The sequence below is a fragment of the Peromyscus maniculatus genome, chromosome 23 (assembly GCF_049852395.1).
Source record: "Peromyscus maniculatus bairdii isolate BWxNUB_F1_BW_parent chromosome 23, HU_Pman_BW_mat_3.1, whole genome shotgun sequence".
NCBI classification, from domain to species: Eukaryota; Metazoa; Chordata; class Mammalia; order Rodentia; family Cricetidae; genus Peromyscus; species Peromyscus maniculatus.
Genome location: NC_134874.1, coordinates 20,269,724 through 20,297,614, shown reverse-complemented (window position 1 = coordinate 20,297,614; position 27,891 = coordinate 20,269,724). Strand labels below are relative to the sequence as shown.

At 52.5% G+C, this 27,891-nt stretch overlaps 2 protein-coding genes across 16 annotated transcripts in view; one reads left to right on the top strand and one right to left on the bottom strand.

The window, feature by feature from the left end:
* Rimbp2 (RIMS binding protein 2) overlaps positions 1–5,861 on the top strand; it is a 194,409-nt gene extending 188,548 nt beyond the window's left edge. For 3 of the 8 annotated variants that reach the window (XM_016002820.3, XM_016002799.2, XM_016002804.3), the window contains 2 exons: positions 2,207–2,341; positions 4,436–5,861. In XM_016002820.3, the coding sequence (XP_015858306.1) occupies positions 2,207–2,341; positions 4,436–4,624 (324 nt within the window). In that variant the 3' untranslated portion in view covers positions 4,625–5,861. Of the gene's footprint in view, positions 1–2,206; positions 2,491–2,816 lie in introns of those variants that run through there. The other 5 variants (XM_006971379.4, XM_076560739.1, XM_016002832.3 and 2 more) reach the window with 3 other exon arrangements.
* Positions 5,862–10,647: 4,786 nt separating this feature from the next.
* Positions 10,648–27,891, bottom strand: part of Piwil1 (piwi like RNA-mediated gene silencing 1) — a 32,053-nt gene continuing 14,809 nt past the window's right edge. For all 8 annotated transcript variants that reach the window (XM_076560733.1, XM_076560737.1, XM_042268114.2 and 5 more), the window contains 18 exons: positions 26,824–26,949; positions 26,141–26,355; positions 25,725–25,846; positions 24,574–24,654; positions 23,943–24,140; positions 23,544–23,655; positions 22,386–22,512; positions 22,166–22,283; positions 21,607–21,721; positions 20,280–20,467; positions 19,889–19,961; positions 16,950–17,150; positions 16,734–16,837; positions 15,649–15,719; positions 15,382–15,535; positions 14,007–14,132; positions 12,029–12,176; positions 10,648–11,907 (listed from right to left, as the gene is read on the bottom strand). In XM_076560733.1, coding sequence (XP_076416848.1) covers positions 11,791–11,907; positions 12,029–12,176; positions 14,007–14,132; positions 15,382–15,535; positions 15,649–15,719; positions 16,734–16,837; positions 16,950–17,150; positions 19,889–19,961; positions 20,280–20,467; positions 21,607–21,721; positions 22,166–22,283; positions 22,386–22,512; positions 23,544–23,655; positions 23,943–24,140; positions 24,574–24,654; positions 25,725–25,846; positions 26,141–26,355; positions 26,824–26,949 — 2,396 coding nt within the window. In that variant the 3' untranslated portion in view covers positions 10,648–11,790. The remainder of the gene's footprint in view (positions 11,908–12,028; positions 12,177–14,006; positions 14,133–15,381; positions 15,536–15,648; positions 15,720–16,733; positions 16,838–16,949; positions 17,151–19,888; positions 19,962–20,279; positions 20,468–21,606; positions 21,722–22,165; positions 22,284–22,385; positions 22,513–23,543; positions 23,656–23,942; positions 24,141–24,573; positions 24,655–25,724; positions 25,847–26,140; positions 26,356–26,823; positions 26,950–27,891) is intronic.

The window sequence follows — 27,891 nt, the reverse complement described above, 5'->3', positions numbered from 1 at the left end:
ACCCTGGGGCCCACCGAGGCCTCTGCTGTCTCTGCAGATGGGGTGTATTCAAGGAGCAGCGTTCCCCTTGCAAGTTAGTACTGCTCTCTCCAGGGCAGCTTGATTGGCAGGCAGGCTGGTGTAAAAAGGGCTTCCAGCTGAGCTCTGCTTCCCCAGCAGGGATCTCCCTGGCTTAACAAGCTCTTCCACAGACCTGTCTCTTCCAAGAGAGCACACTGAGCACTAGCTCTTTTCTATTGTCGGGTTTTGGTGCTAAGACTTCCAGCCTTGCAGCTTACCCAGAAATCCTTGAAGGATAATTTTTACAGGTTCAATTTGCCACGCCACGGATGTGTCAGAATGGGGTTTTCCTCTTAAGTCTGACTCTGCCGTGGCACGAGCATGTCTCTTGTTGATCCACTCATCCAGCGGTGAGCATGTTAGTTGCATTTGGCTTTTGACTGTTGCGGGCCTTGTAGGCATTAAACGTTTGTGCGTGTGGCTCTGGGAGACCTGGCTCTCCAGTTTCTGAGGTGAGCACCCTAAGGTGGAGCTGTGGATCACACCATCGCTTTGTGGTTCCTGGAGGACCCACTGCACCGTGCAGCTGCACCTCTGCATTCCCACCAATGTGTCACGAGGGTCCAGTCTCTCCACATCTTCACCATTATTTGTTTTCTGGTTTGGGGAGCTCCCGGGAAGTTCTTTACCATATTCAGCCTGATGGTGTAAGATTCACGCATGTATTTATTTTTTGCTTTTTTTATTGGGGGGGGGCGGTAGGTAGGGGCCATGTGGAGGTCAGGAACAACATGATGGAGTTGGTTCTCGCCTTCCACCCAGTGGGTCCAGGGACTGAACTTTGGTTGTCAGGGTAATGACAGGCATCTTACCTGCTGATCCACCCTGCAGTGAAATCTGTGTTTGCCCTGTGACTAGTGGTGGTGGGATCTTCTCAGTTTTTATTTTATTTTGCCATTTGAAGAAATGCCCATTTTAAATGTCTTTTGTTTGGTGGCTGTTCTTTACACATTCTGGTTAATAACCTTCAGCAGAAAGACCATTTCTAACTACATATCCCTTCCTTGGGTTCATCCCTATGCTTTCATTGTACACCGTAATGCCTCCAAGTTCTTTGTTCGATGGGGTAGGCTGACCGGTGTCCTAGACCACCACTGAAGGACCAGGCAGGTTTTTGTTTTGGAGCCAGGACTCTGCTGTTCTGCCCAGGTTGTCTCAAGCAGTCCTCTGGCTGCAGCTTCCCCAGTGGCTGGGATTACAGGCAGGAGGCGCCATTTCAGCCCAGTTTGAACTTGGTTTGAGTACTTGCAGGCAGGTTAGTGTTGGAAGCCCTGGGGATGGAGGGGTGTGACTGCTGGGGGACTGCACTCATGGAACTCCACCTTAACCTGGTGTGCGAGCGGGTGTGTGAACCCAGCTGTAAGGGTTTCTACCACCCTGAAGCAGGGGGTTTGCAGGAGTGAACGCTCATCTCCGCCTTGTTGGTTCAACTTTTACAGTCATGACAAGTTCATAGATAAGAAGGGAAACCACAGGGTTGGTGACATGAGCACCTCTGACCTTCTTTGCCCTTTTTGGATCCTTGGCTCCCAAATTCTACAAAGAGTGGCATTGGCTGGGGACACCGCTGTCGCTCTCTTAACACCCTTAGCCATTCTGATTTGGATATAGGACCTTGCCAAGTCACCAAGGCTAGCCTTGAACTTCCCAGACTGGCTCAGTTGAATGCAGACACCAGGCAAGCGCTTCACCACTGAGCCACACTCCCGCCCTAGAGGGCATTGGGCTTAAGAACCAAGGAGCGGCTCCAAGTAGAGTTGAATCTTTAGGATCTACTCCATAATCCTAAAACAAGAGCTGCACTTGACAGGCCAGAACAAGACTGGAAGTTGAAGACTGAAGTTCCCACTTCCCAGGGGGCTGAGTGGGAGGGTTGTGAGTTCAAAGTTGGCCTGGGCAACTTAGTGAGAAGAGGGCTGGGGATGTGACTCAGAAGAGTGCTTGCCTGGCAATGTGCATGGCTGAGCTTATTCTTGTGATCCAGACCCTTTGGGGAGTGCTTACCCAGCATTCCTTCAAGCCCTGCCACTTCTAGCCAGAATCGACGGGTCACATCTGTTCTCCTAGGCAGGGTGTCATTGTGGGGGTAATAGGCTCTGGAAAAAGGAGAGGTTCCCTTGACCCTTCCCCTGCCCTTTGTTTACAGGGAGAGCTGAATGGGCAGAAGGGCCTGGTGCCTTCCAACTTCCTGGAAGAAGTGCCTGATGATGTGGAGGTCCACCTTTCTGATGCTCCACCCCACTACTCCCAGGAGCCACCCATGCGCTCCAAGGCCAAAAGGGTAAGCCAGCCCCCTTAGCCTGCCTGCCTGCCTCCCTCTCCCCCTCTCTGTGGTCTGGCGCAATCTTGCATTGCTGCTTTCATGACTTGGGCCCCACCAGCATCTGCCCTGATTTTTTTTTTTCTTCCTCTGTCCTTCTTTGGGCATTGTGCCCGCAAATGCTTAGCTCCAACTTTAAGTTGGTGTCCCACAGAAGGACCCTTTGTTTTCGGTCAATCTGCCCGACTCCCAGGCCTTCCCTGGCCTCCACAATAGGTGCACAGTTCAGCTGACAAGAGAGTGAGGTTCGGGGACCCGGATGCCACTGGCGCCCCCTTTAGAGTTCTAGATGGCAGGGCTTCTGTAGCTTAGCACGCCTGCCTGAGACTGCATTCTCTTGAGTGTCTCATCTTCACGTTTCGCCATCACTGCGAGTTCTTATCTGTTGTATTTTACGTATATGTTTTTATCTCTTCGCTCATCTGCTTGGACATAGAAGAAGAGTGTTCATTTCACACCCTAATCAGGCATGTAGCCTTCACGTAAGTGAGCAACCGAAGACACCTTAGAGAGATACCGACTTAAGCTACCCTAAGCGGACAGCGCGGTAGTCTTAAGACTTCAATGTGGGCTTAAAGAAAGAGAGAGAGAAAAGAAATATGTCTCAAAAAAACCCATTGGACCTAAAGTATTATAGGCTGTCTCACCTGTTCTCAGTTGCCCGGCAACTGGATGCATAGTGAAACGAATCATCTCGAACAATCATTTTTAAATATGTCCATTGAGAATACGGGAAAGGCCAACCTTGGGAACATATTTCTTAAAGCTGTTTGTTTACACAGAGTGCGCCAGCGTGTACTCACAGGGGACGCTGCCTGTTGCATTGTTAGCCACCCTCAGTAAAAGCACAACATGATCCACGTGTTTACTGTAAGCACGTTTGAATCATACCAATAGCCAAGACTTTCAAACTTTTCATCCCAGATCAAGCCCTGAGGGGTGGCCTTGGCTCTGGGCATGCCAAAGCTGGCCGGAACACCCAGCTGCAGCACCTTGGCCTTAGGAGCAGGTGTTCCCTCTCCTCAAAGCACAATTGTCCCGAGCTCATGGAGGTGAGAGAGAGGTGTGGGCATACCAATGCAACACTGTCTCCCGACTCGGCAGCTCCCGCGATTGCACTAGCTGGCCCCCCCCCCCCCCCCGTGGTATCTTCAGGTGTGCTTTGGGGTGCGCCCTAGGTGTTCTCCATTAGAGGTAGACCTTGATTTTAAATCCAAGCAAGCTTGGGGCCCCCTTGCCTTGTAACGGTATGCCCGCCGCGGGCCTGGCTCTCAACTTGCCAGGTTTTGCTCTGGGGAGTTTCGAGAGCCCGAGGCCTGGCGATCACTGGCCGTGCTCCGGTGTGCCTAGCCGCGGAATGAGGTAAAATTGGCACTCTCTGTCCCTGCATCAAATTCTACCCCTTCAGAGCACTGATGGTTGGCTTTTTTTTTTCCCACCTGAAAGTCTCTCAAAACCTACCATGTGCTGGGGAAAAAAACATACACTCCTCTATTTGGAAATGGTAAGAGTGTCCAAGAAGGGCCTTTGAGCTTCCTTAGATTGCAATTAAGGTTCATTCCAGTTTTTTTTTTCTTTCAAACAGTGTGCCATCCCCAAAGTTTCTGTAGGATTCTAACTGACCCAAGGGCTCACTCCACCATGGCAGGGTCTTAGCTACCCACCTAGTTCACGATCCATCCAAATTCCCATTGAGACCTTTTGCTTTACAATGATTGATGGGTACGCGGCCACCTTGCCTACCCATCTGATTGACAATACCTTCCCCTGCTTCTAGTCTGAATTTTCAGAGTAAATTATGGCCTGGCTCTCTTTGCCAAAGCGATGGCCACCCCGTCTCCCAAGACAAAGACCGCGAAAGCCCATCGAGGCCAGCCTCTCTCTCAGAGGGGCCTTGGGAGCGGGCGTGTGCTTCTCATGGCATACTTTAAAAATTGAAAGAAGAAACCACCCACCCACCCTTTCCCCTGGCTGGCGGGAGATGGGGCAGTACGCGTTACCGAGTGAATTGTTGTTGGTGCTGACGCACTCAAACTGTCGCAATGTACCTACTAGGTTCCTCCCGAGGGTTCAGGGACAGCAAGGAGAGCTCCATCCCCCACAGCCCATCTCCATTCGGGGTCACCTACGTCATCTATGGGTTCTGGTAGTCCTGGGAGAGGCAGGGAAATGTCCTCGAAAAAGAAAAAAGGGCTGCTCTCCAGAGGCAAGAAACTGCTGAAAAGGCTGGGTGCGGTGAAGTGACCTGGGAGCCTTCGGACAGTTCCAAATCCATGTCACTTGCTTTAATTCCAAACTAGGGCTTTCATGACTCCCAAAACCCAACCTTGACCCTCGTCCCGCTCAGCAGTAGAGAGATGCGCTCTTACACTACCATCCACATAATACTATTGGAGAGATCAGGGAGGGCTGCTTTGTGGTCCCCTCCTCCTCCACTCCCAAAGTTCTATCCAAAGCCTGGGGTGGGAGGTGGGAGGGGCAGCTGGCTGAGCAGCAGGGAGGGAGGGCTCTCTGCAGCGCCCCCTACCTGCAGTTCCAGCCTGCACACACTTGACATCAGCCCTTACAGGATTTCTGACCTTCCCCCCCCCCCCCCCACTTCTCAAGATGCTTGCCTCATCATGCATTACTGTCATTTCCACTCTGGTCTTGAAATTCCTAGTTTAATTCGCCTTGATGTTTTGCCTTATAACTGCACAGTGGTTTGTACTGTCGAATAAAAACACCGTGTATACTTCTCATGTGTTGTGCATTCCTGGGCTTCATCCTCCCTGACACAGTGGCTTCACATCACAGTGGCCCAGGCCCTACATTTTCTGATGCCTGCCTTGGTCTTTCAAAGCCAGCCAGCAAACATACAGGAGATGTTTACTTATCCACCCCCACACACACACAAGAGCAAAGGAGAGGGAGAGACCGGCAGCATGCACGTCCCTCTGGCCAGCCAGGGAGCTGCTAAACGACCTTTGCGTTCAGTGTCCCATCCCGTGGCTTTTAGATTTCTGTTACTTTCAGTATTTATTCAAACGCCTTGCCCCGATACACCACCAACAGCACACCCAGCAAAGCCACCGTATGTTTCATTAGCCAGATCAGAAGGAGCCTACACTGAAATCTCGCAGCCCCGGCCCCACACTCATCTTTAACATTAGCCTTGAACAGCAGACCTCCCGACAGACATGCTGGCAGAGGTGTGTGTCGGTCACTACTTTGTAATTCCTGTCCACTGTAAACTGTTTCTACTCTTTATACACACTTTTCAGACTGCCTTTCTTTTGTAATTTCTGGAAGGTTTATAAATGAACGACAACGCTTCCCCCATTGTGTCTTCAAAAACTATATTGTAAATTGTAAAATAATTGTATGTGGTAGACTGATTAAAAGGCTGTTCCTCAGTGTGTGAAGTGCTGTGTGGATGTGTGCATGTGTACAGTTAGGGTGACTTATTTTCTAGAAATAAACTTTGTTATTTTGTACAATGTCATGTAGTCTGCATCTTTCTTTTAAATTCTCTTATCCTGGCAGGGGGACCGAATTCCTTTCTGCTACAGGGCCATAAAGAACTCAATGGGTTTGGGTTTCCTGGGACTAATTAAAAATATGACCTTGAACCATGTTCTGGGAGTCGTTTCTATGACACTCCTGGGGTGATATTCATGGGAACATAGACGGCAGCAATTAGTCTATGTGCTGCTAGAGACATGCAGAGACCACAAGAATCCATTGAACTTTGGATTCCAGCCAAACCTCTTAGCAGCATCCCCCCCCCCCCACCTTTCTAGGAATGTTAATAAAGCAGCTCTGACTCAACACTGTGAAATGCAGCCTGACTCACCAGCTAGCTCTGCAGAGGTTGGACACATTTTTCCTGGGATGCCGAGAGATGGAAAGGTGGGTAGAGAAAGGCCGCTCTCCTCAGTGTGGCCAGAAAGCACAGGGAACCAGGGGACAGACACTCCCCCACAAAGCCATGTTCCCTCGGACTCACTTTCCCCAGCGAGGCACCAGCTCCTAAGAGCCTGTTCAGCTATGGACTTCATCAATAGATTAACTGATGAAGTTAATCTATTAACCCCCCCCCCCGTGTGCGCCCCCCCCCATATCCAGTCACTTCCCAAGAGCCCCTCAGATGGCAGCCAAGCCTTGAGCACATGAGACAGGTTCAGGTTTGATCCTTAATGACAGGAATTAAGAGTAGGAGAGAAACTCAGGCTATTTATGGTAAGGTGAAAATAACAGTTCAAATCTATCACTTCAGATCTGACCGCACAATTACGTAATTACAGCCACTGCCGCCATGTTATTCATGTAGAATTACACCTTTACACTCTGCATTGAAACAGACTTGTCAAAAGCAGGGACAACCAGCCAAGATCACTAGGATCAGTGCTCTCCGCCCTGGTGACTTTTCCTGCTGCTCTAAAGGGGTTTCCTCTGGCCATAGCAGGGGGTGCATCTGCCGGGAGGCAGCTGGCCACACCACACTACACCCAGTTGGGCTGCAGAGAGACAATGCTCTTCCTCATCCTCAGCCCACGAGATGGTTCTGCCCAGCTTAGTGGTGGTGGAGGTGTGTGGCTTTTTCTTCTCAGTTATACAACTTCTAACACCATCACCAGACGTCCAGACGTGTTTCCATGGAGAATCTGAATCCCTTCAGGTCCACAAGGAGGAGGAACCATCATACTTATTCAACCATTTGATAACACAATCCCCGGCCCCCATAAACAGAGACAGCTCAAAGGTGATAATGAACTAGAATGAACTTTCTCCCCCAACCTCTCACTTGAAAGTGACTATACGTTTCTCGTGATCAAGGCTCCTCCCTGCCAAGAAGGAAGGGGCTTCTACCACAACCTCACTGGGCTGAAAGTCTAAAGCCAGTATCCTTTTGGGAGACGCCATAGACAGAAATGCCTTTTCTACAGCTTTCAGCTTCATCAAAAATGATCAATGAGTTCATAAAACCCAGACAACAGACACAATCCCACATCACGAGTTGAAGGAACACAAATTAGTACAGCAGCTTGAGCTTAGAGTCACTCAGACAGGGACAGAGGCCCCTGCATGGCCAAGCTGCTGACTGGACCTAATCTGTTTCTGACAAGTGTGCATGCCCTCTAAATGAATTGTATTTCCTGGACTCCAACTTAGGAAAGAGATGTGATCAAGAATGGATACATAGGACACTTCCCATGACATGGTCAGAGTGTTCACTTTCTCAGAGTCCTGGGAGAAGTGGTGGTCCTATCCTGAGGGGCAGGGCCCATTGGAGGCCACAATCCATGCCAGCTCTGGGGGGACATCATCTCTGCCCTTCCTCCTGTCTCTTCCCTCAGCCCTCCTTGGCCATTCACAGTAGCTGATGTCCGATTCCAGCCTGGCTACTCACCAACACACCACAGTTGACTCATCAGACTACCTAGGAAATATGCAAATGAAGGGTGGTGGCACAGCCCTCCCTTGCTCAGACACCTCCTCCTGTGTCCCTCAGAGGCTCAGTAGCCACAATGACGCCGTTCATTTTTCTACCTTGCAAAGTAGGACTTCACCTAGACACAAAGGGATGGTTTATATATTCCTACTAGTATTTCCTAACCCCTGAGTTCCTCACTGGCTGAGTTCTTTGTAGAGGTGAAATCCCCTGTGTATCTGCTATCACCCTCTCCCTGTGTTCTGTGTCCCATTGGTTGTGGATGCAAAGCCTTATCTTATACCCTGGGGCTTGAGAGTCCCCCCTTTTCAGATAGTGTGCTCTGCCTGTGACTTGTCAACCCTAGGATGAACTCAGAGGCCCAAACAAGCAGGCAGCAGCTGCCTGCTAGGAAAGGCAGGAGTCCAGTGCCTCCTGCTTGTCTCTGATGCTCTGATGAGTTCTGAGTGTATCTGATCCTGGAAGTGGACCGTAATAATTTGTTTCTTGCAGTATGGAGAGGACCAAGAAGGGCAGAGTCCCAGGGTGTTCCTGCCTTTGTGTTCAGGTCTGGGCCTCCCAGGGAGTCCTGCCACTGATTGCCGAATTCATGTTGGATCTGGGTAACAAGTTCCATCTGCCTCAAGAGCCTGGCAGGCTCTGGTGACACTCTGCTCCCCTTGGTGACAGTTCCCTCAGAGAGAAGGTACTAGTCCTGGCCACAGATGCAGCAGCCACTCCACCTCTGGCCAGAGCTGTTTTTATCAGCGTTGGACTCTGTCATACCCACCGCTTCAAGGTACAGCCTGGAGCCAGGGGAGATATGGGTTGTCTGAGGGAATGACCACCATAAGGAGAGCTAGGCTGGGCCCGTGGGGACATATTTCCCCTCTGTACCTGTCCCTGCAGGGCACAAGAGCAAACAGGGAAAGGAGGGTGTTTGGGGTCATCTGTACACACCAGGTAAGATGACTCCAGTCAGCCCACAGAAGACAAAGCTCAGAGAGATCAGGCCTCTCCAGGGACAAGCCAATCCAGACCGTCCAACCCCAAGTGATCAGCCCTAAACACATGCGGTCATAAAGAACCCTTTCCTACCAGAGGGCTAGGCAGCACTAATAGTTCAAGCTAGATGCCACTCTACCAGGGCGTACTATCTGGCCACGGGAGACTGGTGTGAAGCGAAGGCAGAATCACGGGTCAGTGGAACCGACCCGCTGGGGGGAAGGGGGTGCTGACGGGAACAGTGTGAAGCTGCATCCCTGTGTGCTTGTTTCTGTGGGTTGGCTGGGATGTGTCGACAGAACCTTGCGTGAGATTCCTGACCCCCAGGATGTGCGTGGTTTGAGGGCTGCTCCATCTAGTACAGAGATGGCAGATGGTTGACAGGGGCTGGGATGCCATCACCAGGCTGGGGAGAGCTTCAGGTGATGCAGCTGCCTTTGAGTCACCCATGTACCTCTAAGTAACCCCAATAAACACTGGCTCACCCAAGTCGACCCTGACGGAATGGCTCCTTTTGGGAATGAACAGGTGTTGCCTGTTCATTTGAGAATGAACAGTGTGTTGGCCCAAGACAAGACATGCAGCAATCCCTACTTAAGACCATACAAAAAGTCAAGGACTTGTTTTTTGTTTGGGGGACAGGTCTGGGCTATAGCCTGGGCTAGCCTCAAACTCATGGCAATCTTCATAGCCTCAGCTTCCCCAAGGCTGGCATTTCAGATATAAGACTCATCTCTGGTTAAAAGTAAAAACTAACAAAAACTGACTATAGAGAAAACAATGGAACCCCAGAAATGGGAATTTGTCTAGGGAGGCTCACAGTAGGAGAAGGAAAAAGACTCGGGTGCCAGCCAGTGGGGAGCTTGTGTCCCGAAAAGATATTTCATGAAGTTCTGACCACCTTGCAGGAAGAATGAAGCCCAGGCAATGGAGGGGGCAACACACCCTGACCACACCCGCTTAGCTCTGCCAACCTCTTGCCCTCCCCTTGGACACAAACCTTACTTCCAGATCCTGAGGATGGCTTTCGGTCACTGGCTCTCTTTCTTTTCCAGGGTGGCCACACTGAGTAATTCTCCAGTTTTGTGGTTTTCACTGTAATTTGCCGGTTTCATTGGCCTTTCGGGGATGTGACTGAGCCAGCCCAGCTTGTCAGGGCTGGTAAAGGTCTAACCTCTAACCCTGACAACTGTAGTAAGAGAGGGGCAGGGTCTTCCTTTAACATGAAGAACCACTCTGGGTGGGGGCCCTGGAGAAGGGTGACCCTTGTCTGATGGCTCTGCCACCCTACTGAGGGGGTATTCTGTTGGGGTAAGGCCGCACCTTGCACCTTGTGTGAGGGCTCCACCCACACCAAAGGCAAAGGCCAGACAGCACCTGCCCTGTTACCTCTGGACAAATCAGCTGTGCCTGTCCAAGTCCTGAATTCCTAGTGTAAGCCAGAACCCAGAGCCTGTGTCACGGCCAGTCGTCAAGGGACAACAAGCAGGTGACATTGGGTAGGGGCACCAGAGAGGGAAGAGAGCCAGGCCTCTCTGAGAACCACCAGAGCGCCCACAGCCGTGGGTACCAAGTTTCTGGAAACGGCAATCAGAGGTATGCTGTAGCTCTCAGGACACTGGAGCCTTCCAGAATGAAGCTGTGCTGGCCCGTCAGGACCCAGATCTGAGTCGCCTGACAGCCGGGGTGTCTCCCTCTGACGTCAGGCACAGGGTGGGTTAAGGGTCACATGCCGTGAGCCCAGATGGTGGCTCAGGAGCTTTGAGAGCTCAGGGAATCGAAACGCTTTTCACTTACAGTGCATCAACAAGACCAGATCCGAGAGGCATCGCAGAGAAGCCCACAACAGTCCAGTGAGACAGAAACTTTATTGAGCCGTGCCAGAGGCACACACATCACCAATGAGTGGAACTCATCACACCGTAGCCCCACTTCAGGCTGCTCTCATGACATACAGAACTCCAAGCCTCCTCTTTGCAAAAGAGCCAGACAAATGGATGTGGTCCCACCTCATGGGGTACCCGCACTGCCCCACCAGCCACAGCCCTCCAGACCCTAGGGACAGAGGCAGCTCATACTCCCAAAGGTTCATGCAGACACTGGCCCCCATAACTCACTCTATCTACTCTCTCTTCCTTTTCTTCTTTTTGTTAAGACAAGGTCTCACTATGTAGCCTAGGCTGACCGTGAACTCGGGGTTATATCCCGGCTTCACCTCCCGAGTGCTGAGATCACAGGCATGTGCCACCACACCTGACACACTTACTTTCAGGGGCAGAATTTCATCCCTGAGTGGTCTCCAGTTGTTTAAAAACAAAGAAAACACAGGCTTTCAAAAACTCAAAACTACCCTTTTTACTACCCACTTTACTAAGTGATAGTCACTAATTTTACTCGATAAGAAAATCGCAAAACAAAACAAATAGCAACATTCACTACTTTACCATCAGCCTGGTCAGTCCTAAAACACTTCCATGGAGAAAAGTGTCAAGCTTTTCAACAATTCTTTTCAATCCTTACGGCCTAACTCCTAAAAGAAATACCAAAATGCACCCCAGCCTTTATCTTTCAAGCCTGGGGTGTCAGAGACCCACACAGCACCTGCCTACGACGCTGCGGGCATTCTTGCCTTATGCCTTTTCCTCCTTTAAACTCAAACATGCAAAAAAACAAGTTAGCAGTGTACAGCAGAGGTGCTCCCTGGAGCACCCCAGAACCTGCCGACACGGCTGCTTTAGGAAAGTCTATCTGTGGTACCCGGGCCTTGCCCCCGCTCTGCCAAGCAAACTGTCACAACCACCGTGAGAAACAAAGCAAACGTCAAACCTTAGCGAAATCTCTAGCTGCTACATACCCACACGAAAAGCCAAACTGTGGCTCCCCTCCCTCCTCCCCCCCAACATCCCAATAGAAGGACAATCACGTGAAAAGTAGAAATGGAAGGATTGGCAGAGTTCGGGAAGCAAGCCAGCACGCGGGCCCTCGCTGTTGGTTAGAGGTAGTAGAGGCGATTGGACAGGGAGAGGTTTGGCTCTCTGTGGATGCTCTGGCCCACAAGGAAGGCCAGCTTATGGGCATACTGGCAGGGGGCAGGAACTCGGATGACTCCCTGTGGGGGGAAAGAGGGCCGGTCACTGGGTTGAGCTGGGTGAGACGCCCAGGGTCCCTACCACAGCAGCCTCAGCAGGGCGGGTGGTCCTGAATGGGGCCCCGAACAGTGGCACACTCACAGGCCAATTGTAGTACACATGGCAGAGCTTGTAGGTCAGCCGCTGGATGTGGTCGGGCTTGAGGCCGCTGCTGTCATAGATGACATTGTAGTGTGTTGGGGACACGCTCCCACTCCTCACCGCCTGGCTCACGATGAAAAAGTCATACCTGGAAAGGCAGGAAGAGCCAGGCAAGGCAAACACACACACTTTTTTATGAGGAAAAACCTTGTGTTCTAAACAAGCTCGTTTCCCCTCCAGCCCCAGGATTGTCTGCGATGTTCAGAGCAGGCTCTTCATGAGCTGCTATGGCGGCATGCACGGGACATACTCGTCTCCATACTCGTCACCATGCCAGTGCCACAGAACGTGCTGGCCAAACCCCTGGGCCTTGTGTCCCCTGCATGCTGGAGGGAGGGAGGAGACTCGAACACGTGGGCACACAGCAGTGGCACAGAGTTGGGTAAAACCGGTTGCCTCCCGGCTGCCCCCATCTTCGTAACAGCAATGCAACAAATTTCATCGCTAAGGACTCAGAACAAACGTACGAGAGCCAGAGGCAGGGCAACCGTACAGGGCTAGTAGAGAACTCTAGCTAAGGCTAAACAGCACACTAGGAAATAACCGGACATCCATCCGAGTTCTTTGTTCCCCGGCACGCACCAATGAATGCCAGTCAGGAGGCTCCTGTGATCGGACCCTATCAGCCACAGGAAACTAACCCTGCAATCCGATGTTACCTAATTAGCAACCCGGAAATCAGAAGTGCTCTACACTGGAGTCTGTCTAAGAACGAGTCAGAGACGTTCAGTGATGTGCCCCAGGATCAGACGAGCTCTGACCAAGAGAGGGAGAACTGTGTGTAACATCCAGACTGCCACCTTCCAAGGTCCCTGCTGTTGGCTCCCGGGGTCTGAGAGGCTCTCACAGCTCCAGAGCTTGAATGGCATCTGGTGAGAACACTCGCCTTCTACCCTTCAGCTCACGGGGGTGTTGTCCCTGAGCTCACGGGCTACCAACCCTCTTCTTGTCTAGTGCCCCAAACTCTCTCTCACTGACAGCACCAGGTTCTGTGAAGGGTGAGAGGCCTCAGACGAAGACCGGCCCTTCCTGGGTATCGGCCTTCATCTGTTTGGCCTTCTTTGATCCTTAAGTGACAGAACTCTCTGCCAAAACTAATTCCATAGGTAACCTCTGAGCAAAAACAAAACAAAACAATAGGAAGTATTTCAGAATAAACTTCCTATTCAATCACATAGCTGAACGACAGCAGCAAAACATTTTGTAGCCATTTCTGTCTCTGAGGCACCAGGGTCCACAAACACTTCAGGGTCTGGAGCATGTGCCTAACCCTGGTCAGTTAAGCACTCAATTTACATTTTCAGATCCATGATCCTCTGCTGTTAGCGGCAGCTCACCCACTCGAGTCAGGGAATATGGGGGCATTATGGAGGTTCCCAGCCCTCGCTTGCAATTCTGGAAGCCCTCTCTAGCCCTACACTCCAGCCTTCAGACTAGGTGGTGAACTGCTGCCCCCAGGGACAAAGCTTACCTCCTCAGACACCCAACTCAACCCCAGAAGACAGCTGGTGAGGAGGTCACCAGAGATGTGTATCTGTCTACCTATACGGTTGAACCTGCATGCTGTGACCACCTAGCTCCCTCTTGCTTCCTTACTTTGGAGTCAGCTACAAGCTACAGATAGATCTGCTGACACACAGACCCTCTCATCACCTTGACCCCTGGAGGACTGCGCGAAGCACCACAGATCTAGAGATCTGGTAGAAACAATCTATGGATGGGTTATATATGTCAAAGTATAGCTGCTGCCTGCTGAAGCTGTTCCTAGAGTCACAAATGCCACACTGAGAACCCTGGCCCTCCCTAGGGAGCATATCAGACCAGCTTAGCTGAAGAATCGGGACTTCTAAAAAAAACCCACAGTGTTAGGAACTGGAAAACAAGCTAACGTGTATAGTCACAAGGGCCCAGAACTCACCACTCTGGCCTAGTGACCTCCACATCGATGACTGTCCCCGGAAGAGGGTTCTGGAGTCTTCCCCCCGACTGAGCAAAAAACCTGGCATTGACCCGCTTCTTCACCACAATCACAGTCAGTCTCGGGCTAAGGACACAGAGGAACACGGCCACGCTGAGTTGGTGGCCTGTCTAGTTAAGAAGTCACGGGCTCATGCATCCCTCAGGGAAGAGCCTCCAACCCCCTGACACATCATCTCACTGCCCGCTGGAGGAGGGTCAGCACCTTCCTCCAGGACAGACCAAAGACCAGGAGTGACCTGAAGGTGGACAACCATGGGTCTCCTGTGGGCCCCATGACAAGCTCCTCAAGTGTGGGCATAGACCAAATCTGCTACACCTGTCATATCGGAACACTGCCTTCGGCAGGCTTCCAAAGCACTTGGTGTCTGTCCTACAAGGGGCGTTTTCTACTCTGAAATCTGTCTGGAGAGCTGGTTCAAAGGCATATACACATCCCCACAGCTCCCTCAGCATTGCTCACACTAAAGGGATGCCCAGCCAGAACGTGTGGCCTGTAGATAGTTCTTCACCCTAATGGCAGTAAGCAGTCTTCCAGGAGACTCACCACCTCACCCTCCAACCTCTTGAAATGCTCCTCTTAAATTCCTTGGGAATGTCCTTTGTGCATACACAATCCACATGGAAGCCAATCCACATGATTGGCAGTCCTGATCCAGATAATACCAGTTTCTCCCAAGCTCAGACACGTCTGACCCCCATTCTCAGGCAGAGTGGGGTCCTAAGAACACGTTACTCAGTAACTGCTCATTCTTCAGTGATCAGCAGCTCCTGAGGCCTTGGGAGTGAGGCCCTTGGGGCCCACACTGTGGGCTTCTCTTTCACAACGTGGTGGCCATGAGCAGGCAAAGACTTCTGGGAGAAGCAGAGCCCTGCTAGAAATGTCACCAGCTGCCTGGGAAGCTTTGCTGTTTGCAAGGTCTGCCAGCTGCTTGCAGCTCTGGGTAGAACACAGAACATAGCTGGGTCCCGGGTCCATGTGCTGGGAGCCGCAGGGCTCGGTTTTCAAATGTCTCCGCTTGCCTAGACTGGGCTCAGATGGGGAGGCGTGGGATGGTGTGTTGGCAGCGGCTGCCGAGGACCACAGGGAGGGCCCTACCTTGAGGGAACCACAGGAGATGAGCAGAAAGCTGAGCTATAACTTAACTCGACCCAGTTTCATAAAACAGGAAGGCTGCCCTGGCTACCTGCTCAGCCCTGCCTCCCTCACCCATCACTACATTCAGCCCAATTCCTATGAAGCCTCAGCACCCTTCTCCTTGCCACGAGTGGCACTTATTTCAGCATGGGCAGCCATGTCAGACCCATGTACTTACTTGTACCCTCTCCCGACTGACTTGAGACAGTCCAGAAACTGCGGGACCTCATAATTGACCAGGGTCTTCAGCTGTCCATCCCCTACGCCGTCTCGGTACACAATGACACGGCTGGGCATGTATTCATTGCAGCCACTCCAAGCCCTCAGAGCAGCTGCAGAAAGTGGGGCAGGTTTTGAGTTCCCAGACACAAGAGCCATTTCTGCCGGTTCCCAGCCACCTTCAGGAGCAGCCCGAGGGCCCTACTCAGATCCCAAGGGCACACACCTTGCAAGCACACCTTGAGCCCGTCCACCAGTTCCTGTCCACGGTCCTGAAAGACGCAGCGGGAGAACCAGCTGTTCAGAAAAAAGCAGGGAGGTGAGGACTTGGGTCCGCCCGGCTCTGCCGGGGGTGTCTCTCTGTGCTGGGAATGTGTTGCTCTGTTTGACTGATAAATAAAACACCGATTGGCCAGTAGCCAGGCAGGAAGTATAGTACAGGCAGGATAAGCAGAGAGAAGTCTGGGAAGTGGAAGGCTGAGTCAGGAGATGCCGCCAGCTGCTGCCGCCACCACCACCACCACCACCACCACCATGAGAAGTAAGATTAAAGTACTGGTAAGCCACAAGCCATGTGGCAACTTATATCTTAAGTTAATCCATTTCTCTATTAATTTATAAGAACTAGATAGCAAGAAGCCTGCCATGGCCATACAGTTTATAGGTAATATAAGTCTCTGTTTTGGGTCTGAGTGGCTGCGGGCCTAATCGGGACTGGAGAAAACTCCAGATAGAAGGCTCAGCTGCTCTGGGCTTCCTATGAAGATTCATGTCACCTTCCCTGCATCCCCAGGAGGCCTCAGCTAAGCAGAAGAACAAGAGACTGTTCTCAAGTTACCCATGAGTTTCCCAGTTTCTATCTCAGCAATGTAATTTCTTCAGCAGGGGGACAACTGAGTGACCAGAGGCGTCACCAGGGAGCTCCTGCCCACCAGAGCAAGTGCTCTCCACTCTGTTCCTGACAGATCATGTCTTCCATGCTTCCCCTTTGCTCCCCAAGACCAAGGCCACAGCCTTTGACACCTACAAATAGCAAGTGCTCTGCTGCTGTGGGCCAGTCCCTTGTTCCATACACACACTGGAAACTAACAGAACAGCAGAGAACTGAGTGAACCGGGCTGTTGTACTGAAAGCGTGAGTCACCGTTCAGGGGCCGGGATCAGCTATCAAACCAAGGCACTTTCCGAGGCGGCCATTGAACAAGCCATAAAGAACCCAGAAGAGAACAGAACGGTGGCTCTGAGTGTGGCAGGACAGGGACACGAGGGCCCTCCCCAGGCTTCCTGGTGTCACTGCTGCTCCCTGGCTCACCGGGTCATCCCTTCATTGATGCTGGCAACGAATCCTGCGATGGACCTCCGCCCAGCTGTGGTGTCATGGTAACAGTCGATGCCCACGATCATCGCCAGCTTCAGCTTTAGTGAAAACAGTGTCATTTAGCTGCGGCAGGGTTCTGGCAGCCATGAGCAGGGCTCCTTTCCCTAAATGCCCACATTACCACCCTGTCGCCGATGAAAGCGGACTCACGGGCATGTCCACCCGCCAGAGTTCACCACCCATCTTGCAGTTCATCTGCAAGGCGATCTTGGTGGCAATGGCCATGACGGTTTGCTGCTTGCCCAGGGTCCGTGCTACCACGCACTGACTTGGGGTAGGGCAGTCTGTGCACAGGTACTTTTTGATGGCGTCGTATTTGTCCTTCCGATTGCTTGACAACAGACAGACAACCTGAAAACAAGCCAAGCACCTCATTTCAGAGAACCAGGGTGTGGAAGGCCAAGAGCCAGGGGACAGACCTAAGCCCTGTGGGACTCACGTCACCAGTCAGTGGGACAGGAGTAATGTTTCAGTACTGCTCGTTCTAGTCTCAGCGGCAGGCGCTTACACGAGAAGAGCGGAACATAACAAGCCTGGGCAGTAAAACAAAGCCGTTTGCGACCCGAGACCCGAGCACGGCACACAACCAGCATGAGTGGGTCAGGCTGACACAGGGAATGCAAGCACAGCTTTGCCTCATAGGTGGGCAGACACGCAGCCCTCTGAGCCTTCACTCACAGCTCCCCGAGAACCACGGCTTTTAAACTTCCCTAAAAGCTCTAGCTTGGGAATCTGGTCAGAATGTGAACTGTCCCAGGAAGAAGGTGGCAGTTCTGAGGACAAGATGGAGTCCCTGACCAGTGTTCCCCCTGCCTGAACTCTGAGGGTCCACATTCAAGTTCCTAAAACCAAATCTAGCTTGTGACTCACAATTCCAGCCCCAATGTGCACCCAGACTCTTTGTTTTTCAATTCTCTCTGGTCCCCAACAAATTAGGCTCCACCTGCTGTCTCCGTTACTCTGGAGAGCATGGCAGCTCACTATCTGCCTGTGGCCTCGGAGAAGGACATGAAGGCAGAGAAGAACAGTGGATGGGGCATGGCAGGCCACTGTCCATGGCAGGCCACTGTTCAGGTCTCCAGCCACACGGGCAACCTGCTCCTGCTCCTCATGGTTATGTGGCCTCCTGAGCTAGAGGGAACACACTGAGGGTATGGGGACATTTCCTACGCTCATCACTGCTTCTGCATGAGCCAGACATGAGCTTCTAACTGGATTTAAAGGCTGCTTGCTTTGGCTTGTTGAAGGTTTGGACTCTGATGCATCAGTGTTCAGAGGCAGGCTCTGCGCACATGACTGGTCATCAGGGCTCTGGCCTTGTTGGTAGTTACTCTGCCTACTGAGCCATGCCTTGGTGACAATGGGAGAAGGTGGAAGTGATAAAGAGCTGAGGCTGGGTGGAAGTAGGTCAGGCCACCACTGAAGGATGCCTCTCTGGTCCCCCTTCCTCTCTGCTCTTGGACCACTGTGGTACGAGCAGTCATGAGACTCTCCATCCTACTGAGATGCTCTGCTGCACCACAGTCCAGAGACCACAGAGCCGAGGGATCTTGGGCAGAAACTCTGAGCCATGAGCTACAATTAATCTTTCCCCACTAAGATGAGCCTCTGGTCAAAGTCTGACTAGAATGACTCGGCAGACTCCCATCAGCAGCCAGCTGGAAGCCAGTATGGTACATCCTCAGTCATGAACTTCTCTCTTTACCATGCCACAGAGGACTGTCTCGCCTTCACTGGAGGTCCATTCTCTGTGCAACTCACAGGTCCCCACTAAGACACAGAGACAATGGGGGTCTGTGGCGCTCTACACCACTTGCTCCATATCATCATCATCATCATCACCACAGCTTTAAGCCTAAACAGTCACTGGACTCACAGAATCTGCTCTTGGGGGCTTTGTTTCATTCTTGGAGGCCAATGACTTTACAAGCGATTGCTCTCAACTCCCAGGCTAATGAGGTCTGTGGTGCTGGCCTCAGGATTTGAGGAGGCAGAGATCAGCAGGATACATCAAAATGGGGGGGAGGGGACATGTTCATGGGAAACTTGAAGAGATATCAACTAACTGGCTAATTTCTGAGTCCAAGTATGCAGGGCCCCCTTCCTCACATGGCTGAGGATGTGAGAATTGGGGGAGAGTGGGAGGAATGAATTTCCCAGTGTGGTTCCCTTGCAGACAGTCTCCCATCTTTAGCCTGTGTGGCTTCGTGGGCAGAGGGCAGTAACCGGGTTACACCAGGCTGGTTGCTGCCCCGAGCCCTGACCCATGCTGCTGCGATGTCCGGTGGCCCTCTCCTACTGTTTGTAGAGGCCTAATCGAGCAGCAGCAGGATGAACAGCAGCATGATCACAGCTCAAGGTGGACCGGCCTTCGAGCCGAGTCCGAAGCCTTTGCAGGACACAAACTTAGACGTGTGCCTGGTGTGAAGAGGGGCACCAGGTGATGGGATCATGGGCCCCCAGCACACTGATGCCACAGGCAGCATGGCCAGAATAAGTGGCCCAGGTGGCTGTCTGCACTTCCAAGAGCCAGCTTAAAACTGTGGCGACGTCAGAGGTAGTAGGGAGTGTGAGAATGGGGTGATGCTCTCCTCAGTGGTTACCTCAGCCTCCATGTTCTCGGGAGACACGCCTCACACTGTCACTGTGAGGACCCCCACAAGCACACACAGGACTGGCTGTCACCAGTTTACCTTGTCCTCTCCATTCCTCTCCTGGGTGCCAAGCCTCACACGACAGAAAGATGGCGCTCACCAATGCCAAGGCATCCCAGCTCAGGAGAGATGCCCATGGCAGCATGCTCTGTGCTCAGCAGCCTGAGCATACGGACCTCACCCTGGGGGCTGCAGTCTGGCTGCTGACCTGGCCCTGTGATCTCCATAGCTTCTAGAACCAGAGCCTCAAGGCAGAATGTGGCCTTCCTCTCCCTGGCTTCTCCTCACCTTGTGCAAGGCACACACCCGCACAGGCACCAGCTCAGCAGCCTTACTGAGGTCAAACCACCTGAAAAGGAGGCTTCAAAACCCTAGTCCCCTGTCCTCTGAGACACCCCCAGGCCCCAGCACGGCCTGCACCCAGCAGCTACTCACTATCTGAGTGTCTGACGTCACCTTCTGCTGCAAGGCTCTCAGGTAAGCTTCTGTTCTGTCGTCCACCTCGATCCTAGCATCGACAATAAAGATGGGCGGTACGCAACCCTCAGACCTTAACCTGCACCCTGCATCCCTGCACCAATCCCAAATGGTACAAAGCACAGATACAGGAGCACCACTCCGTGAAGGGCGTGGCTAACAAGCAGCACCACCATCCTGGTTTGAGAGCCTATCCCTAGAGCATCCCTGCCTGCTCTCCTCTCCCATCCGGTCCCTCTGTGTTACACGGAGCCCTGGAAGCTCTCAAAGCTGCCATGAGCCCACTGGTACATCACTTTGGAGCATGCACACCCTCCTGACAAGTGCCAATCACTCTGCAGACACTCACATGATAGCCTTTTTCATCTGGATGCCCATGGCCGGAGTCACTTTGAACAGGTTCTGTATCAGTGAGTTGGCTGCTTCATAATTCCTGCGGGTATAGATCAGCAGCCAGTTATCCAGCGGCTTCACGCTGATCAGCGGCGCGCCTCTCGTTTCTTTGGACCAGTCTGCATACTGCGGGTTGTAATCAAACTAGAATAAAGGGCAGAGATGCTACTGTCAGCTGTGATGAAGCCGCTGGTCTTGCCCAATCCCATCGTGCATCTGGAATCATAGACTACCACACTTAAGTTTGAATCACAGTGACAGATCAAAAGTCCCCAATGGAGAGAAGACACCAGATGCCTCTGGAGGACTCTTCCTATACCATACCCTTCTGAGGGCCCAGGACAAACTCTCCATCCTTCCTCCTAAAGACTTATTGAAACTCAAGTACCTTTTTCCTCATGATAAAAGTGTAAAAAATAAGGCTGGGGGCAGTGGCTCATGTTTTTAATCCCAACACTCAGGAGGGAAGAGGCAGGCAGATCTCCATGCGGTAGAGGCCAGCCTGGTCTACACACTGAAATCCTCTTGGGGCAGTGAAGACAGCTAAGCCCCTTGACAGTGGTGTCCTGTGCAGATAGCAAGTTTCAGGGAAGAGCCACATGTGGTCACCACCACAGCAAATCCCCAGAGCTTCTAAGGTCCCTGTGAGTCTTCTGTCGCTTCACCAGGCTGGACTGTATCTTCCAGTCCTGCCTAAGGCAGGAAGGCATGGCTTACTCAAAACAGTTGAAAAGAGTAGGTATTTTCGGCATTTGATTTCTTAAAAACTAGTTTTGAGAAATCCTGTTTTTCCTTTTCCTGAAGAGGAAACATAAAAGCACTCTAATATTTAGCACGACTCCTGAGAGACTCATGGCCCAGGCAGAGCCAATCTAGTGAGGCTCCTCGGCAGGACTTTCTACACCCAAGTTATGTTGCTTCCTTCAGTTTCTCTCTTTTTCTCGAGACAGGGTTTCTTTGTGTAGCCCTGGCTGCTCTGGAATAGCTCTGTAGACCAGGCGGGCCTTGAACTCACGGAGATCCGCCTGCCTCTGCCTCCCAGTGCACCACCACTGCCCAGCTCTTCAGTCTGTCGTAAGCAGACCTTTACTTGCTCCAAGGGCTCCTACATGTGCTCGAGTCACAGACTGCCTCTTGCAGAATGACCCTGTCAGGTGGCGCTGCTGCTTTTCCAGAGTTGGCAGAGAGCAGGATCAGGGGTTGGGGAAAGAGCAGCCTGGTGCAAGGCGGGCTGTGTCCTGCCCCATCGAGAGTCAGCCCAGACTCCCTCCCCCCAGCCTTACCGTCTTCCCGCCCTGGTGGATCTTCTCGGATTGTAAGATTCTTCCTGAGAAGGACAGCAAGTTCGAGTCGAAGCTCAGGCCCCAGTCACGAAGCTCCCTCTGCACATTGTCATCCCTGTGAATTTAACACATATACCCCGCACTGCTGAGGCAGCAGCAGCCAGGCTGGCGACCCACATTCCGGTGGACAGAGTGCCACCGTGGCTTGCGGCACACTTCAAGGCCACCCTGGGCCTAGAACACACGGATAAGCTTTTCTCCAACTCTTGAGTTCTAGTGCCCAGAGCACCACCCCAACGAGTGACCCAGAGTCTACACAAACAGGGAAGTATGTATGAGAACTGCTTGCTCTTCCCTGTCCCACTGCCTTTTCCTGACGAGCTAGGAAAGGACACATCTGCATGTGAAGTTTCACTTCTTAACTCCCTGAGAAGAACTGGTATCAGGGACTCAGGACACAGCCCCACCAACACAGGAGGCCACACTTCCTGCTTCCAAGATCCCTCCCAGACCCACAGGGAACCCCCAAACAGAAGCTCAGAGTGCTGAGCTGGCCTACTTGTGGATGTATTCGATGAGGCGGCCCACCTCCCGCTGCCGCTGCTCAGGGGTCAGTCGCGTGTGCACGGCCAGGTCCTTCATCACGTTGAAATCATTGCGCATTTTATCAGTCAGACCTGCAACCAGAGCAGTGCCAGTGAGAGCCAGTCAGCAAGGCTGCGTGGCTCCCAGCGGGGTTGGGTAGGGATGAGTGAAGGGAATGGGGGAGCGCTATGTACCTGTGAGGTAGCAGAGCTCCGGGATGAGCATGGCCGGGCCAGGCAGTGTGCCTCCGGGGCCTCTCCTCCGTTTGGGCTGGCTCACCAGCACCGGCTGCTTCAAGTCTGTGATCTCCTGGTTGTACTGCTGCTCAAGAGGAAAGGAAGGCATGCTACACACCAACCAGGGAGTGTGGCCCAATGGTGGGTGCAGTAGATACCTAATTAACAACGGAAGCCGAGTACCAAGCTGGGCTAGACAGTGTCAACCTGTCCTGAGGGGTGATGATGTGTATACCCTGGGAGCATTTTTACCATCCACTGAGGGTCCAGGAGAAGGACGGGTCTGACCCAGCTCTCCTAGGTGGATGAGCTCTATGTAGCCAAGTCCTCAGGACTTAGCTCTGGAGACCTGACCAGGGCAACACAGAACAGACTCCACAGGTCACTGTCATGGTGCTCCCAAGCCCAGGGTGTGACAGCTCTCTCCTGTCCTCTATACAACCAGAAGCTGCTCATTATACAACCGTTTCTATTTTTAATTAGGATTTTAAAAATTTCCACTGAGCATAAAAGGAATGACATCATATCAGTAAGCCAAGTTGTACCAGTCTACTCTTAATGCCCACCTTAGGGCAACATGTCACCAGCTGGCCATGGCATTAAAGAATATGATCCATGTCTTTTTTTTAGTTTGTGCCTTAAGGAACCAACAATCAGAGTTTAAAAAAAGTTAATGTTCCCTCAGACATGGTCCTCACACATCACTGAACATGTATGACTAGTATGCAGGAATTTGGGGTATCCCTCTCCCCATCTCATTAGAGTCCTGGCCTCAGGATCCAGGTGGGTAGGGCTGGGGGCCACAGGTGCTGGGATGATCCTTCACCTCGATCACCTGCCAGGGGCAAGTGCTGCCTTACTGAGACCTCTGAGAACTGGACAAAGAGACCCGGCCGCAGCAGAGCTGGCCGGCAGGGACCAGGCAAAGCCACAGAGCAAGGGGCCACGGCCAGCTGCGTGCCACCACTGCCAGTACCTGTCCTTCCCCACGATGCACTCACTGTCGAATGCAACCGTCCTCTGTGGAGAGAGCTGCTGGAGCAGGGCGCTTCTGACAGGTGGGGGATTTCTCAGTGACGCAGGCGAGACCGAGCAGGGCACCCACGGACAACCTACCTTCCTGTAGTACTCCAGGAAGCTGACCTCTGAGCCGTCGGCCTTCTTGAAAGTGCTCTTGGGATTCTGGTCCCAGTCAATGTCATCCACCCTGTAGGTCTTATTGTTGTACCTGTGGGCATCTGGGACATGAGGCTCCAACTCATATTCCCAGTCCCCTGGAGATGTGTGGCGAGGGGAGGGGGAGGGAGGGGAGGGGAGGGGAGGGGGAGGGGAGGGGAGGGACTGAACAATGGCTGGAAACAAGGGAATGGACAAGGGTGGAGAGCAGGAGGCCACAGGAAAGGCGACACACACCACACCACACATCCGACACACCCGGCTCACTTTGGTTCACCCCTGCCCGACTCCCCGGGCCCCACTGCTCTCTAGCCCTGGGCTCTTGAGATGAAACCGTACTTGGTGAGGACAATGAGGCCTATGAGCTCCTTCGACACTTGCTCCTGGAATTTGTGCTCCTCCGTCTGCTGGTACAGGTTGAACATGAAGTCCAGAACGGTCTCGCTTCGCAGGACCTTGTGGCTGACGTCAGTACAGAGCATGATGTTGTTCTCATACTGAAGGATGGAAGTAGTGAAGCCAGGCCAGATCACCAACCTGCCAACGCAAGGTGGGTCAGGGGAAGCCTCATGCTCCGCGCCCTGTGTCTGAAGCCGAAAGCGCTGAGCCAGCTCACTTCCTAGTACAAGATTCTAGACAGAGCCCTGTCTTTCCCACAGCTTCAGCAGCGTTTGCTAAGCATACACTGACCTGATTAAACCCATCCTCACTCTGGGCCATCTAGCATGAGCCACCATGTCTCAGCACCCTCAGCTGCTGGCAGTGAAGACCAACAGCAGCTCACACGGTCTGTGAGGCTGGCTAGGATGGGACTGATTTTTAACGTAAGTAGGCAGGTATGGCTCTGTACCGTGTAAGCCAGGCTACACGCTCCCTTAACCCTTTAGTGCCAACAGACAGTTTCTGGTTTATAGACTATTGCAGAGTCTGTGCAGCCCATGAGATGGCAGACATTCCACGGCATACAAACCTGTGATTCGGAATATCAATTGGGTCACTTGGGTTGTAATAATTCCGTCCAATTTGTTGCAAATTCATGATTTTCAAGAGCCTACAAATTGAAAGTCGGGACAGTAAGTATGGTAAATCATAGGGACAACCTGGAACCACATATAGTCAGCAGGGCTGGCAGGCTGTCACCACAGCCAGGCCAGTCATTTCTACACTGCCTCAGAGTTAACATTCTTAAAATGTCTAAAAGTTGGGGAAAATGTTTTAAGTCACATTTGAATTGCATCGATTCCATTCTGTCGTGATAGACCCAGACAAGCCACTTGCATGCTGTCTGTGGCTGTGTCTAGCTGCAAAAGCGGGGGTGACCAGCTGCCTAATGCTCCCCAGGTAGCTTTCCTTTGAAGAAAAATGCACCAGGCAAATGCATTCCCTCAGGCCAAATGTCCCTCCTCACAGTAAACCAGCCATCTATGAGTGGAGGAAGTCATGAACCCAAGGGCTGCCTCATTTAAATGGTTCTTCACAGGGAGAGCTCTTCTATAGAATGTGTGTGTGTGTGTGTGTGTGTGTGTGTGATGAACGTGTATGTGTTATATGTGTGGGGTGTGTGCAGGTGTGCGTGTGCCCACGCACGAGTGAGGAGGGCATAAGGTATTCTATGACATCACTCTTCACACCTCACTCACTCCCTTGAGATAGGGTCTTCAGGGAACCTGGAGCTAGACTGGTAGCCAGGGGACCCAGTGACTCTCCTGGCTTGCCCCACCCCAGGCACCCCATGCCTGGCTTCTTGTGGGTGCTGGGGATTTGAACCCAGGTCCTCATGCCTGCATAGCCATCTCCCCAATGCCTAGAGCATGTCCGTATTTGGAAAGTGCACTATGTGCTCCCCATGTGGGTGCCACTTGCCCCAGCAGCCTCCCACCCACCCTGGGGAAGGAGCCGTCAAGATGCTTTCTAAAAGCTCAAACAGTATTTCAAAGGCATACTGGCAGCACCTCTGGGGGATGGGGCAGAATCCTGGAGGCAGAGAAATGAATTCCCTGTCAGAAAACCACATTTAAAAATGCCCATGTACCGCTAACAACCTCCTGTCCCCAGACACAAGCCACAGGGCATGCACCCCGCTGCTGCGGCATGCACCCCGCCGCCAGCCACGGCATGCACCTCCTGAATATGATGTTGTAGAACTGCAGGCAGGTGGGTGAGGTAGGCGGCAGCTCATTGGTCAGGGTGATGGTGATCCTCACGTGCTCCCCATTCCGAGTCTGACTGAAAACTTCTGTGACCTAAAGCCAGAGAGGTGAGAACCCAGCTCTCACCTGTGTAGAAAAGCACGCCCAGGCTCCCGGGGCCCCTGCCCTGAGACAAGCCCCCCTGAGACAGACAAGTGAACTGAGACTAAGAAGTTGGCCGAGTAGCTGAGAGCCCTCCTATAACTCTCCACAGGGCTTCTGTCAGACTCCAAGGACAGAGTGAGTCACAAAGGGCCTCTGGGTGCCCCATGTCCCCTACCAGGAGCCCCTTTCTGAGCCTGGGGTGGACAGCCCCACCCCCTCTGCCAGTGGAGACATCTGAAATACCTTGTGCTGTAGTCTCTTGGGTAAAAACAGTATTGTCCCATCGAAAGCATGACACCTTCCAATAAGGTCTTCGTGCTGGAAGAGCAGTGCTGACCGCAGCCTGCGGGCCTCCATCAGGGGATTGTAGTCGATGTGGTACTGGTACAGGGCCCACTGTGGGCGCGAGGTCAGCCGGAAGTGGTTGGTGCTTAGCTTCACAATGATGCCCGAGGAGCCTGAGGGGCCACCACACACAGTCAGCCCCGGGATGGTTATGGCTATGAGAGCGTTCCTTCAGACACAGCAGAGCTGAGGCCAGTGGTCAGCACTTGCCTTCAAGACAGCTGGCCCTGGGGACTATTGCCCTACTGCTCCAGGGGAGATGACAGACCCACTGCAGAAACAACTGATCTCTTTAGAAGGGGTTTCTGAAATGTTTAACGAAATCTGCCAGAAAACACCGCTAAGACATGTACCAGCCGGGTGGCCACAGCTCTCTCGTGTGTGTGTGTGTGTGTGTGTGTGTGTGTGTGTGTGTGTGTGTGTGTGTGTGTGTGTGTGACAGAGACAGACAGACAGACATAGGGGTATGGGCTGAGAGGCTGCAGCTGCTGAGCAGAGCGCTCCCCTCCCTGAGCCAGAGAAGCACGACAGCCCCGTGCCATGAAAAGTGCCCCCATGAAGAGGTGCTTCTGTGAGCCTACCTGTCTTCGACTCTTTGACGTGGTCAAGGTTCTGTCTGGTGTTCACACCAAGGTCATGGAAGTCCCGGCGACGCCCTCCTCTCTCTGCCAGCGAGAGCTCCTGAAAGCCAGCTGAGATCTGCAGTTCTTGAGGAGCGAGGAAAGCAACTCACCGATTACAGTGAGTGGGTCGGAGGACGGCCGCATCCCCACGGTGGCTCAAGGTGGCGGATGCAGCCTACTCTTGTGCATCTCGTGACCTCATCCTTTGCAGAGCTATCTCCACCCTGTCTCTGGCCACTCCTTACATGAATTCGGTGCCTGGGCTATGATGCCAGGACCCGATGCATGAATTTGTTGATTGGGAAATAAGGTTTTCATAGTTTAAGTCTCAACGGCCTTTGTGTCCTCTGTAGCCTTGCATGCTATTATTACGGCTGCAGGGACCCGGGGTAGGGTCTTAATTCTACAACCTGGGTGAGGACGTAACATGAGTGTGATAGTAGCCTCCTGACTTCTCAGTCCTGCTTACCATCAGCCGCAGGAGCATGCACACTTCTGTACTGGGTCACACTGCGCATGAACAGTACTAACCCATCAGTTTTTGCCTATTCTGAAAACAGTCCTAGGAGTCTGAAGTTACCAAGGCATTCCATGTGCGGTGTGTATACAGCCAGGTGCCTGAGCGCAACAGCAAGCATGGGCCACAGAACAACCTTGGCTTTGCGCTCTGGTGGTGGCATTCTAGCCGGAGTTATGGGCGTGGCTCTTATGGCAGCACCCTACTAGTGGACTTCCCAGAAACCAGTCTCCCCTCCTTCGGAGGAAAAAGATGTATGTGGGGAGCAATGTCCCTCCAAGACAAGACTTCCCATGCTCCTGGCAGCCGGGCACACTTTGGCAAAGTGCCTGAGAGCTGGCAGTTGTCTGTGCCGATTCTCTGCCCAGCCCCGCACAAGTGAAGACACACAAAGTCAAACCTATAGTAAGGCTGTAAGGAAATCACTACAGATGCCAAGACAAGAGTCTAAAAATGTCTCGTTAACACAGAGCAGGCAAACTGAGGCCACATTTGAGGTTTAATTGTGT